Source organism: Arachis ipaensis, chromosome B06 (assembly GCF_000816755.2).
Source record: "Arachis ipaensis cultivar K30076 chromosome B06, Araip1.1, whole genome shotgun sequence".
Taxonomy (NCBI): domain Eukaryota; kingdom Viridiplantae; phylum Streptophyta; class Magnoliopsida; order Fabales; family Fabaceae; genus Arachis; species Arachis ipaensis.
The window spans coordinates 14369690-14381603 of record NC_029790.2 but is presented as its reverse complement, the minus strand read 5'-3'; the positions used below and the strand labels follow the sequence as shown (position 1 = coordinate 14381603).

At 35.5% G+C, this 11914-nt stretch overlaps 1 protein-coding gene across 2 annotated transcripts in view; it reads left to right on the top strand.

Moving 5' to 3' along the window:
* LOC107645853 (protein HASTY 1) overlaps positions 1-10366 on the top strand; it is a 22924-nt gene extending 12558 nt beyond the window's left edge. Inside the window, exons 3-26 of one of the 2 annotated variants that reach the window (XR_002348335.1) lie at positions 1-100; positions 1328-1429; positions 1545-1688; positions 1790-1870; positions 1978-2047; positions 2489-2559; positions 2639-2802; positions 2912-2983; positions 3090-3327; positions 3660-3722; positions 3820-4089; positions 4670-4783; positions 4917-5043; positions 5124-5293; positions 5374-5475; positions 5624-5727; positions 5835-6129; positions 6256-6485; positions 6749-7252; positions 7364-7655; positions 7757-7940; positions 8028-8142; positions 8846-9486; positions 10032-10366. Coding sequence is in view for 1 of the 2 variants with exons in the window: in XM_021104068.1 (XP_020959727.1) it covers positions 1-100; positions 1328-1429; positions 1545-1688; positions 1790-1870; positions 1978-2047; positions 2489-2559; positions 2639-2802; positions 2912-2983; positions 3090-3327; positions 3660-3722; positions 3820-4089; positions 4670-4783; positions 4917-5043; positions 5124-5293; positions 5374-5475; positions 5624-5727; positions 5835-6129; positions 6256-6485; positions 6749-7252; positions 7364-7655; positions 7757-7940; positions 8028-8107 (3577 nt within the window). In the remaining variant the exon portion in view is untranslated. Of the gene's footprint in view, positions 101-1327; positions 1430-1544; positions 1689-1789; positions 1871-1977; positions 2048-2488; positions 2560-2638; positions 2803-2911; positions 2984-3089; positions 3328-3659; positions 3723-3819; positions 4090-4669; positions 4784-4916; positions 5044-5123; positions 5294-5373; positions 5476-5623; positions 5728-5834; positions 6130-6255; positions 6486-6748; positions 7253-7363; positions 7656-7756; positions 7941-8027; positions 8511-8845; positions 9487-10031 lie in introns of those variants that run through there. The other variant, XM_021104068.1, reaches the window with a different exon arrangement.

Sequence of the window (11914 nt, the reverse complement as noted above, 5' to 3'; positions counted from 1 at the left end):
TAACTCCATCGCCAACAATGTCGCCCAAGCTATTGCCACTGCCCTTGATTGGTCCTCCACTCCCGACGCTCGCAAAGCCGCCGTCTCTTTTCTCGATTCTGTAACCCCCGTTTCTCTCTTTCTCTCTCTTTAGGGCATCGCTGCTCAATTCCATTCTCCTTTCATCATGCCGATCATCATGCATTGCATACATTCACTGTTATGCATAATCTCGCTGTTCCATTTTCCATTGTTCTGCGCTTTGTTTCTGTTAACCACCGTAAAATCTCATGATTATCTCTTGTTCATTTCTTTGCTTGTTTGTTTTTCATTTTCACTGCAAAGGAATAACCCTAGTCATATATTCTATGCTGCGTTTGTGATTTTGTATACTGTATCAGAAGAGATAGAAATAAATTTGTTTATGAAGATGGAGTCAGAGATAGAAAACAAAACCGACCTTATATATTGATTCATTTGCCTTTGGAAAGCTTGGCAATCGTTCCTTGTAAACAAATCAACATTATGAAGCCCTAGTATATATATAACACACTCCTTAGAAAAACAGTTAGAGATTGTGCGGTGTTTGATTCAAAGGAACGGCACAGGCTCCCAGCTGCAATTATTAATCTATAGTTTGAAATCATCCACTTTCTCAAGTTTTCTGGCATAAGTTGCTATGTAATTATAGGTTACTATTGGGTGTATCTCTAAGTTATATGGGTGTGATTTCCATTTTAAATTCATTATTTTCGGGTGACTATGGTTTTTCATTTTGTTCTTTTATACTTTGAAATTATTTTATTCCGATTGTTCCTGCTGCCGGTTAAAACAATTCATTAAGCATCAAAATTAAGATTTCAAGTGGCAACTCAAAATACAAATACCAAAAATACAAAAGGGAAATGAATTAAGGAAACCGAGCTTTGGGAAGAAACAAGTGCAGCTAATGCGCATCTAAGGGGAATCATTTTGTTGATTGAAATTAGAGAATGATAGATGGCAGGAATCACATTACTTTTATATAAGTTTGATATTTTTGGGCTGTAGTAATTGATTGCTTCATTTGATATTCTTTTAGAACAGGTTTATTTTATTTTATTTGCAATTTAAAATACAAATAAAGGATAACCTTAGCCAAATTGATTACAATTTTTTTAGGTAGCTTGTGTCGTCAATAACTAATGTATCATTGCATTGTTGATGTAAATCTAATTTCTTTCTACCATTCTTGCTGGTACTAGTAGTGCTATTAGCCTATTATAACTGCTACTTAAGGGTGATTAATATTTGTAGTTTGTTATTAGCCATTAACTACCGAATTCTAATCTATTTAACACTTCTTCAGATCAAGGCTGGTGATATTCGGATATTGGCAAACACGTCGTTCCTTTTGGTAAAAAGGAACTGGTCCTCTGAAATCCGTTTACACGCTTTTAAAATGCTGCAGGTTCAAGCTCAAATCCTGTTGCTCCTTCCTTTCCTAGGGGTTTTATCTTGCTTTTCAATAATAATTTTATTTTAGTTGTTACCCTTGTGCTTATAAAACCCATGTATCTTTACAGCATTTGGTGCGATTAAGGTGGGACGAACTAAGCTCCGCAGAGCACAAGAACTTTGCAAATCTCTCCATTGATTTAATGTCTGAGACTGCTGATCCCTGTGAAGATTGGGCTCTTAAAAGCCAGACGGCTGCCCTCGTTGCTGAGGTATTTATGACGATGCTCTTCATGTTCATTTATGTTGCTTGTTACTCTTTCACAGTTGCAATTGGGCATTGCATAATCTATAATTGGTGGCTCTTTTACAGATAATTAGAAGAGAGGGGCTTAATCTATGGAAGGAAATGTTTCCATCATTGGTTTCTCTATCCAGCAAGGGTCCAATACAAGTAATTTTCATGTTACCCTACTTGCAGTATTTTTATTGCCCCACTGCCGGAGTTCATTCTGTTTCAAATGCTTACTTTGCCTTTTACATTTTGTGATTATGTATCAGGCTGAATTAGTTTCAATGATTCTTCGTTGGCTTCCTGAAGATATTACAGTTCATAATGAAGACTTAGAAGGTTAACAATGGCTTCATTTTTCTAACCTAGGGGGTTGTGTGTGTGAAAGAATGTAATACACAGTTTTCAAGTTGAAACTTTGTACAGCCACTCTATGAATTAGGGTTTTTCCCTGTTAATTAATAATTGACTAAACATTATTTTTGTATTTGTGAAATTTTTCCATTTCTCTCAACAACACCCAACCCTCTACCATCCATGTTGGCGAACGACGAAAAAATAAAAGGAGTCAATGATGTGGCCATGTGGGAAGGGGCTGTATATAATGGGGTACATTAAAGTGGTGATTTTGGATCTTGGAGTGTGTTTATACGAGTAAACTAGGTGTTGTAAAGGAGAGTATCGCATATACGATCCCAACCCAATACATTTGGTCGTGAGTGACTTCCCTTTCTGTGAAGTGCTAGGTGCCCTTCTTACTCGCAATTTTTATGTACTCAGGTGATCGCCGAAGGCTACTCTTGCGTGGGCTAACTGAATCACTGCCTGAAATTTTGCCTCTCCTATACACTGTAAATCTCTTCTCCAAATCTTGTTAGAAGTTGTTGCCAAATGCAACTATTATTGTTAATGTTGTGAGGCTTCATGCAGTTACTGGAAACACACTTTGCAGCTGCACTAAATGAAGCTGGTAGAAACCAGATGGAAATTGCCAAACTGCATGCTGCTACTGTAACAGCTACACTAAATGCAATAAATGCATATGCTGAGTGGGCTCCATTGTCCGATCTTGCCGATGCTGGCATCATTAATGGGTAATATCTTTATTTATAATCAAGCTCAATGTAATAATAATAATCTTGGTATATAACCTTGTGTGCTTTTTGCTTTTCCTCTCAATTGGTTTCTGTCAACTCTCAACAGATGTGGTTTCCTACTATCTGCTCCTGATTTTCGACTTCATGCTTGTGAGTTTTTCAAACTTGTCTCCCCAAGGTATGTATTGTTGTTCTGTAATAGCTGAAATATTCTAGTTATATTATTCTTCTTTTCATTGTCACTGATCAACAGTATCATGGTTTACCCTAAATTGTCATTGTAGGAAGAGGCCCATCGATGCTTCTGCTTCTAAATTTGACCAAGCTATAATTACTATCTTTCAAATCTTGATGAACATATCTAGAGAGTTTTTGTACAGATCTGGCTCAAATCCAGGATCTATAGATGAGGGTGAATATGAATTCGTGGAATTTATATGTGAAAATATGGTGTCACTAGGCGCTTCTAACTTGCAAAGTATTGCTGGAGATAGCAGCATACTTCCTTTCTATCTTGAACAGGTAGTTAGTTATTAGTTATAAAATATTGAATTAGATGTTCAGTTGATTTCTCTTTGACAAATTTGTCATATATTCTTGTTTTAATGTTAACACCATTCATACATCTGTTTGACTTTAGTTCTTGTGAAACTTGACTGAAAGGATAATTGCATCTTAACAGAATATCCTGGCTTTCTAATACATTTACAAAATTTGTCTAACAAATTTCTTTCCATCTGTTATATTTTTCAAGAGAAAATTTCGCCTTATCATTTAACTACTATTTTACTGGAGATGTGCTTATTTTGGATTTTGATTTAACACTCATTTTGTTCCCATGTATTTCTCTCTAGATGCTGGGGTTTTTCCGACATTTCAAGTTTGCCATTCATTTCCAATCCGTGCACTTCTGGCTGGTATGTTGAATTGTTGTACAAAATCGCCGTTCTGGCTTTTTTAGCCAAAGCTGTGTACCAAACATTCATCTCTGCTATTTCTTTCCCCAACTTGCAGGTGCTAATGAGGGATTTAATGTCAAAACCAAAAAGTTCCTCGCATTCAGCCGTTAGTAGTTCAGGTTCTGGAGATGCTGAAAATGTAAAGAAAAAGATTCTAAGCTTTGTGAATGATGATTTCTGTGGTGCAATTTTGGAAACATCTTTCCCTCACATGCTCAAGAGAGAGAAAATCCTACCCGATACTGCACTGTCTTTAGGGGTGTTGGAGTTGTGGAGTGATGACTTTGAGGGGAAGGGTGAATTCAGCCAATATCGCTCTAGGCTGGTATGTTTAACATTCGTATATTACGTTAAATAATACAGTCTGCTACAGTATGTTTTTTTTTTTTTCTTCTTTAAGATATGCTTTATGTTTACCATAAAAATTTCAACTAGTGATTGTATTTGTTATATTCCTATGTTGCTGAATCTGGATGTATATATGGAAGTTCCAATAGCAACTTATTACTTTGAAAGTTCCCATTGACTTTATGTGAATCTGCAGGAAACTTTTTTATTCAGCATAGATTCAAGGAATTCCCACTTTGCGAGTCACTAGTATAGAATACTTGTGGTCTATTGATATTCCTTGAAGCTGAAATGTTACTGTTTTTAGTTTTCCTTTTACAAAATTATTTTTTTGTTTTTGCTTTTTTTTTTTTTTTTAAGTTTTGCATATGTATAGGAAACTTGTAAGTTCAGTTTCAGTAAACTCAAATTTTCCTTTATTGTTATTTCAATTTTACTTTATTTTCTGCTGTTATAGTTCTTTCTCTACCCATTGTTTTTTTTCCCCATATATATAGAACTTCAAGTCAGCTTAACCTTTTCAATAAAAAATGACCCCTGATTGGTTCTCAAAACAGTTGGAGTTGATTAGGTTCGTTTCCTCTTGCAAACCCTTGGTGGCAGCTGCTAAAGTTTCCGAAAAAATTGATGCAATCATCAAGAGTCTCTTGGTTTCACCAACTCAAACTCAGGTTTAAAGACATTCTATTTTGATTTTGAATGGACTGTAATATTGTTTGACATTTTATAATTTCTAATTGTCTTCTCAACTTCATTTCATGCTTGTGTAACTGACCATCAAGAATTGTGCTTTTCTCACTTTAGGACTTAGCATTGATGGAAAGCATGCAGTTGATTTTAGAGAATATTGTGAGTACAGTTTTTGATGAATCCAATGATTTTGCCAAGGCAAATGCTGAAATGCAGTTTGCATTACGAAGAACATTTGACGGTTAGTTAATTCTTATTTATGCTGTTTTTATGTATGTGTAGTTGGACTGCCTTAATATCTTTGGTTGCTGTGTCTTGAAGGTTTACTTCAGCAATTTCTTTCATTGAAATGGACGGAACCCGCACTTGTGGAAGTACTTGGTCACTATTTGGATGCAATGGGCCCTTTCTTGAAGTATTCCTCAGATGCAGTTGGCAGTGTTATCAATAAACTTTTTGAACTCCTCACATCCCTTCCCATTGCAGTCAAGGTTCCCTCTATAACCGCTTTTCTTTATTTCCAACTACTGGGAAACTCTGGAGAGTTTAATATTGTATATTCTCATGTTAGGATACTTCGACTTCTAGTGCACGGCGTGCAAGGTTGCAGATTTGTACATCATTTATTCGGATAGCCAAAACAGCTGATAAAAGTATCCTGCCTCATATGAAGGTGTATTCTTTAAACATCAGTTGTTCAACAATTCAAGTAGCTGGTCTTGTGGACAATTCATATAATCTTAAGTTGAAAGTGCTCTGATGTCCAGAGCATAGTTTGGGAGATCTAGTGTGTTTATCTACTCTTGCAATGTTATATGCAGGGCATTGCCAATACCATTGGATGTTTGCAAAGGGAAGGTTGTTTGCTTCGAGGAGAGCATAATCTTCTAGGTGAAGCTTTTCTTGTGATGGCTTCTGTTGCTGGGTAATGATCGGATATAGCAGATAATTCTGTCAATATTCCTTTCATTTTGGTGTATACTCAGTTAAGATATCCAATTAACCTTTTCTTGTTATTCCTTAACTGCACAGGATTCAACAGCAGCAAGAAGTTTTAGCATGGTTATTGGAACCTTTGAGCCAAGAGTGGACACATTCGGAATGGCAGGATAAGTATTTATCTGAACCATATGGCCTGGTTTACTTGTTCTCAGAAGCACAAGTTATGTGGTCAAGTTTTCACAGTGTGACATTCTTTGAGAAGGCACTTAAGAGGAGTGGAATCAAGAAAGCTAATTGGAATCCTGAAAACAGCTCAACACCGGATTCAACTCCTATAAATCCAATATCCCCCCATGTGTCATGGATGCTGACTCCTCTGTTGAAAGTATGCATTCTTCCCTTAAGAGGCTTGCCGTACTGTGTTTCCTCTAATATTCTTCTGTAAAAGGTTCAATATCTTGCATGTTCACTGAGTACTTTGTATTAAGCGGTTTGTGTTCTTATTTCCCAGCTACTTCGCACTATACATTCCCTTTGGTCTCCATCTGTACGTCAAACTTTACCTGGAGAGATCCAAGCTGCAATGATCATGAGTGATGTTGAAAGGTTCACTCTTCTTGGAGAAGGGAACCCCAAGGTTCCAAAGGGTTCGTTGGCTAATGTTGACAAGAGTAAGGAAGGATATGCTGAACCTAATGAATCAGATATACGAAATTGGCTAAAAGGAATCAGAGACAGCGGGTAAGCACACATAATCACATACATATTTACAAGAAAGGGAAAAAAACCTTTCTTTTCATTACAATTCATAATTTATGAGGAAAGACATCAATGGTATTCCCCCTTCATTGTGTTGTTTTTGCAATAAGTGTCTCAAAAGACCCAAAGATAAAAATTTCCTGGTGAATAGAAGAAAGTTCTGTATCTGAGAGACTATGACGCCTTTATTATTGTGTATATACTTTTCCATTTTAGCAATTGATCCTTGGGTTATACATGGACAGATATAATGTATTGGGTTTGTCCACAACAATTGGGGATTCCTTTTTCAAAACTTTGGATGTGCATTCTGTTGCGTTTGCACTAATGGAGAACATACAGTCGATGGAGTTCAGGCATATAAGGCAGCTTGTTCATTCCGTTTTGATACCTTTGGTTAAGCATTGCCCTTTGAATATGTGGGAGACTTGGCTAGAAAAGCTTCTGCACCCATTATTTGTCCATGCTCAGCAGGCGCTCAGCTGTTCATGGTCATGTCTTCTACAAGACGGTAGAGCAAAGGTTCCAGATGTTATTGAAATTATTAGTGGATCAGACCTAAAAGTGGAGGTGATGGAGGAAAAGCTTCTGAGAGATCTCACACGAGAGATATGTTCACTTCTCTCTGTAATTGCTTCTCCTCCCCTTAATCCTGGAATCCCTTCTTTGGAACAGTCTGGGCACGTTAGTCGATTAGACACGTCTTCACTGAAAAGCTTGGACACATTTGCATCAAGCTCTATGGTTGGGTATGCTTTCTGCTTGTCATGTAATGTGTTTCATTTATGGAAGTTCTTTTGTATTTAGTAACTTAAGATTGAGATTCTATATTCTTTTCCTTACAATTTCTCGTGCGACAGTTTCCTTCTGAAGCATGGTTTGGCTCTTCCAACGCTACGCATGTGTTTAGAGGCTTTTACATGGACGGATGGTGAAGCTGTGACAAAGATTTCTTCTTATTGCTCTGTGTTGGTAGCTCTTTCGATTGTAACAAATCATTCAGAACTAGTGGAATTTGTCTCCAGAGATCTCTTTTCTTCAATTATTCAAGGCTTAGCCCTTGAATCAAATGCAATAATCAGTGCTGATCTAATTGGTCTCTGCCGTGAAATATTTGTGTATCTTTGTGATAGACACCCGGCTCCCCGGCAGGTAAGTTGATTTTCCAATGCTGCATTTGGTATACCCTTACAGAGTATTTGACACCGGAACATTGCTATTGAGTAACATGTTTCTTTCAAACTCAATTTTAGGTTTTAATGTCTCTGCCCTCTATTACCCCTCACGACTTGCTTGCTTTTGAGGAATCTCTAACAAAAACATTGAGTCCAAAGGAGCAAAAGCAGCACATGAAAAGCTTGCTTATCTTAGCAAGTGGTAACAAATTGAAAGCACTTGCAGCTCAGAAAAGCGTGAACATCATTACAAACGTTTCAAGTAAGCAATGGCTTTTTGTGCGTTAGTTTTTCAATCCTGTTTTGTTGGTATTATTTTTTTTTTACATCTGGTACTTCTGCTTTTCAGCAAGACCACGCAGCTCAGGCAATGCTTCTGAATCCAGAGTTGATGATGGAGAACCTTTGGGATTGGCTGCCATAATGTAAAATATTCCGAGCTCAAGGAAGGTTTTGTGTACAGGGTGAGCTAATCATAATATTTTGGGTTTTCTTATTTACTGCTAACAAAGGGTGACAGGAACATTTTCGCACCTGCAACCTTAGAAAGTGGGAAACTGGGTGGAAGTAGTAGATTTTATGAGCTTCCTCTCTTGTTATAGCAAACACCAACACATGAATCAGATACGTTATCGGAAAATCTTTTATATTTTGTATTATTTGGTTTTAGTCAGCATACATAACTGAAGCACAGTGGGAGTTATTGCAGCATGCCTTTTATTCTTTGGCATGCAGAGTCTTGTTAAATGTTAATAACTTAACATCAATTTGTCATATCTATCAAACAAAAAAAATATCAATTTGCCATAACTCAGTTTGGCTGTATTTTATGCTCCTTTTGTTCCTTTTTTTTCTTTTTAAACTTTTTTTTATATATAATCTTTTCCCCCTTTACCCCATTTTTGAAGCAAAATTACAATAAATACTTGTTGCCGATTGCAACATGAAAAATGTAAAATAATAATTAGGGTAATTTACGCTAATAAAATAAATGGAGATTAAAATTATGTAGATCTCCTAAATTAAAATGGTTACACGTTTTGTCTTGAATATTTCTATATAAACCAAAATTATGAAATGACCACTTAATATCATAATTTGGGATTATATTATTTAATATTTAAATGTATATTCATTTAAAGTATTTATATTTATCATTTCTTTCAGGCATGATCGTGAAGAAATGAAACCCGTCATTAGGGAGTGTCCTATTTTCTGATATTGGGGAGGGAAACATAACCAATATGATAATGCATATAATTTCATATAGTTCAACAATTTACTTTTTGTTTAAATAATTCAAAGCCAATCTTTACGAAATATCAAAAATTGTAATTATTATTGAGTAATAACCTTCAACTTAAGCATATGATAAACAAGATGGGGAGGGAGAAGCTAGTTTGAAAGTAAGGTTGAACTTGAGTTGAATATTAGGTGCGGGAACAAGATAAATAGGTGCTTCGAGGCTAAGCTAACTAATTTAGTGTTCTATAAAAATCCCAAAGGAATCCTCTCTCACTTGCAAGTTGCAACTCTGCCTCTTGGTTTCATACATCTTTTCATAGAGTTTTCTTCTTTTTGTTGGTGTTGAGATTTTCAGAGTCTTGATTCTTGAAGGCTCTCAAAATCAAAGCCTTGCCCTTTTTCTTAGGTTCAGAGTCTTGCATTTTATTTGATTTAAGATTCCCGCATAGAAATATGGGGCCAGGCGGTCCAGGCCCAGGAGGCCCAGGTCCTCCTGGTTGGGGTCCACCAGGCCCGCCAGGCTTAGGACTCTTCGGTGGCTTTTGCGATATTATTGGTTCTTGGTAAGTATGATTTGGACCTTTTTTGAGTTTCGAAAATGTAAATTATATGCGAGAAGCAATGCATTATTTAAAACAAAAAAATGTTATATGCATTACATTTATGTACATTTTTTTTTTATATTTTATACTTTTGATATTAAAAGTGATTAATAAAAAGGAGCAGATAAAACGACTCTTTTATACTACAAAAAAGGTATATAAAGAATGTGTATAAAAAAAGTGGTGTAAAAACATCATTTTTCTTATTTAAATGGAAAGCGGGGAACTAACTTGAGTTAATTGAGTATTAATTTATTTGTCCGTTTAAGTAAGTATGAGGCTTTGAATTCTATCTTATGTATGTAGCAATTAATTGGCCGATACTGAAAAGTAGTGATAAGAACTTTCACAAATTAAGAATCATAAGTTGACATTAAATGGTTATATAGAGATGGTGTAGCTAAAAGAAAATTCTCTGCTTTATAACTAGTGAAGTTAATTTGCTTCTATCTTTATGTCATTTTGAATTTTGTGATTCCATTTGATATGGATATTGGATATGACAGCCTGAGCTGTTTGTGCTGCTGCTGGTTGTTTCAAGATTGCTTAGGGGGTCCATTTGGCCCACCTGGGCCTGCTGGGCCTCCCGGCCCTCCATGAGCTTCCCAGGTTCAAGACGCCGCCGCCTTCTTTTCGTTACCAGAAACGATCTTGTATTAGATTGAGTTTGGTCTCTCTGGGTCTCAACGGAGGAAGAACAAGAATAATTATTATTTAGCTTGTGTTATGTTATGTAATAACTAATTTCGGTTCTGCCATATTATACGAATGCATATTCACTTGATATTGTATTATGTTACAGAGACATTTGAATAAATAAATAAATCTGATTATATATTTATTGTGCCATAAGCTACAAACAAATCACATTCATTTGCCTTGGTGTTCGTGTCAAATTGCAATTATAACACTGTCTGGTAGGAGTGGACAAGGCCCGGTCCAGCCTGAAGATCCAGTCTGGCCCCGAATATTTTAGAGGCTAATTTAGTGTGATTTCATCGGATCTAAAGGTGGGTAAGGGTCTCAAAAATAGACCCGATCATTATTTTGGGTTGGGTCCGGACCATAGCTCGAGTCACCCAAATTCGGCCCGATAGCCCGGTCAGCATACACAATTAATATTTTGTGTTATTAATGATGGATGATGGCTATTCTTATGTAAAATTTAAATATTGTAAACCTTAATATTTTGTGTTATTAGTCATTATAAGATTATAAGTTAATGTTTTATGTTTAAAATGCATAACACTTTAGATTAATGCATAATATTGTGTTATTTGTATTAATTTAAATATTTGGTGTTATTAGATAATATTAGTATTGATTATGGTTATGCTTCAATTTTAGAGAATGGTTGGTTCTTGTTATATTTTTTAAGTAAATTTTACTATGTGAATTATGAAATAATGGTTGGAGATTAGGTGATTTTTACATGCTAAAGACCCGATTTTTACCCGATCCAAAGGTACGTATGTTTCATTGGGTCTAGGATCGGGTTAGGATCTAAAAATTATGCTCGATTTATATTTCGGGTCGGGTCTGGGTTAAGCCAAACCCGATGTGGCCCGACCCATATACACCCCTACTACCAAGAAAAATGGAGACTGTTGCATTTGGCTTTTTTATTGAAATAAATAAACAAAAAACATTATTTCTCTAAATACGCATCTCTAAAAATTATTACTTAAATACACACCACTATTTCTTGGTCACCACCCATGAAATGAATTTAGCCTCTATTTCATATATGCCACCCACGAAATGGAGCCAAAACTCATATAAGAAGTGTTGACCACCATCTCAATCCTGCAACCCGCGAAATGGAGCCAAAGCTGACATGAGCCAAGTGTCCCACCACGCAATTATTTTTTCACTCCCATTCCCTTTAGTTTCACCATTTTACCCCTTGCACATAAATATTTTTATCACCAGACTTCATAATAAAATATTTTAAAAAAATTAATAATTAAATTATTTTTTTTAAAATACCTATTTTTTAATAATTTTTTAATTATTAAATTATAATTTTACTAAAATTTTCGTTAATAATTATTTTTATATTTTACTTAAAGTAATTCGAATCAATATGATTCGAATTACTATGAAGGAAACAAAATAAAGTAATTCGAAACAACTCGTCTCGAATTATACTTAAGGAATTCGAGTTTAGTTAATTCGAATTACTAGGTTAGCTTGTGATACAACATAATTCGAAACAAATCGTTTCGAATTATAATTAAGGAATTCGAGTTTAGTTAATTCGAATTACTAGGTCAGCTTGTGATACAACATAATTCGAAACAAATTGTTTCGAATTATATATATATAGCACGAACCAGAGCTGTATATATATGCTGTGAACTCATGATGCTCTCAACAAAGAGGGGAG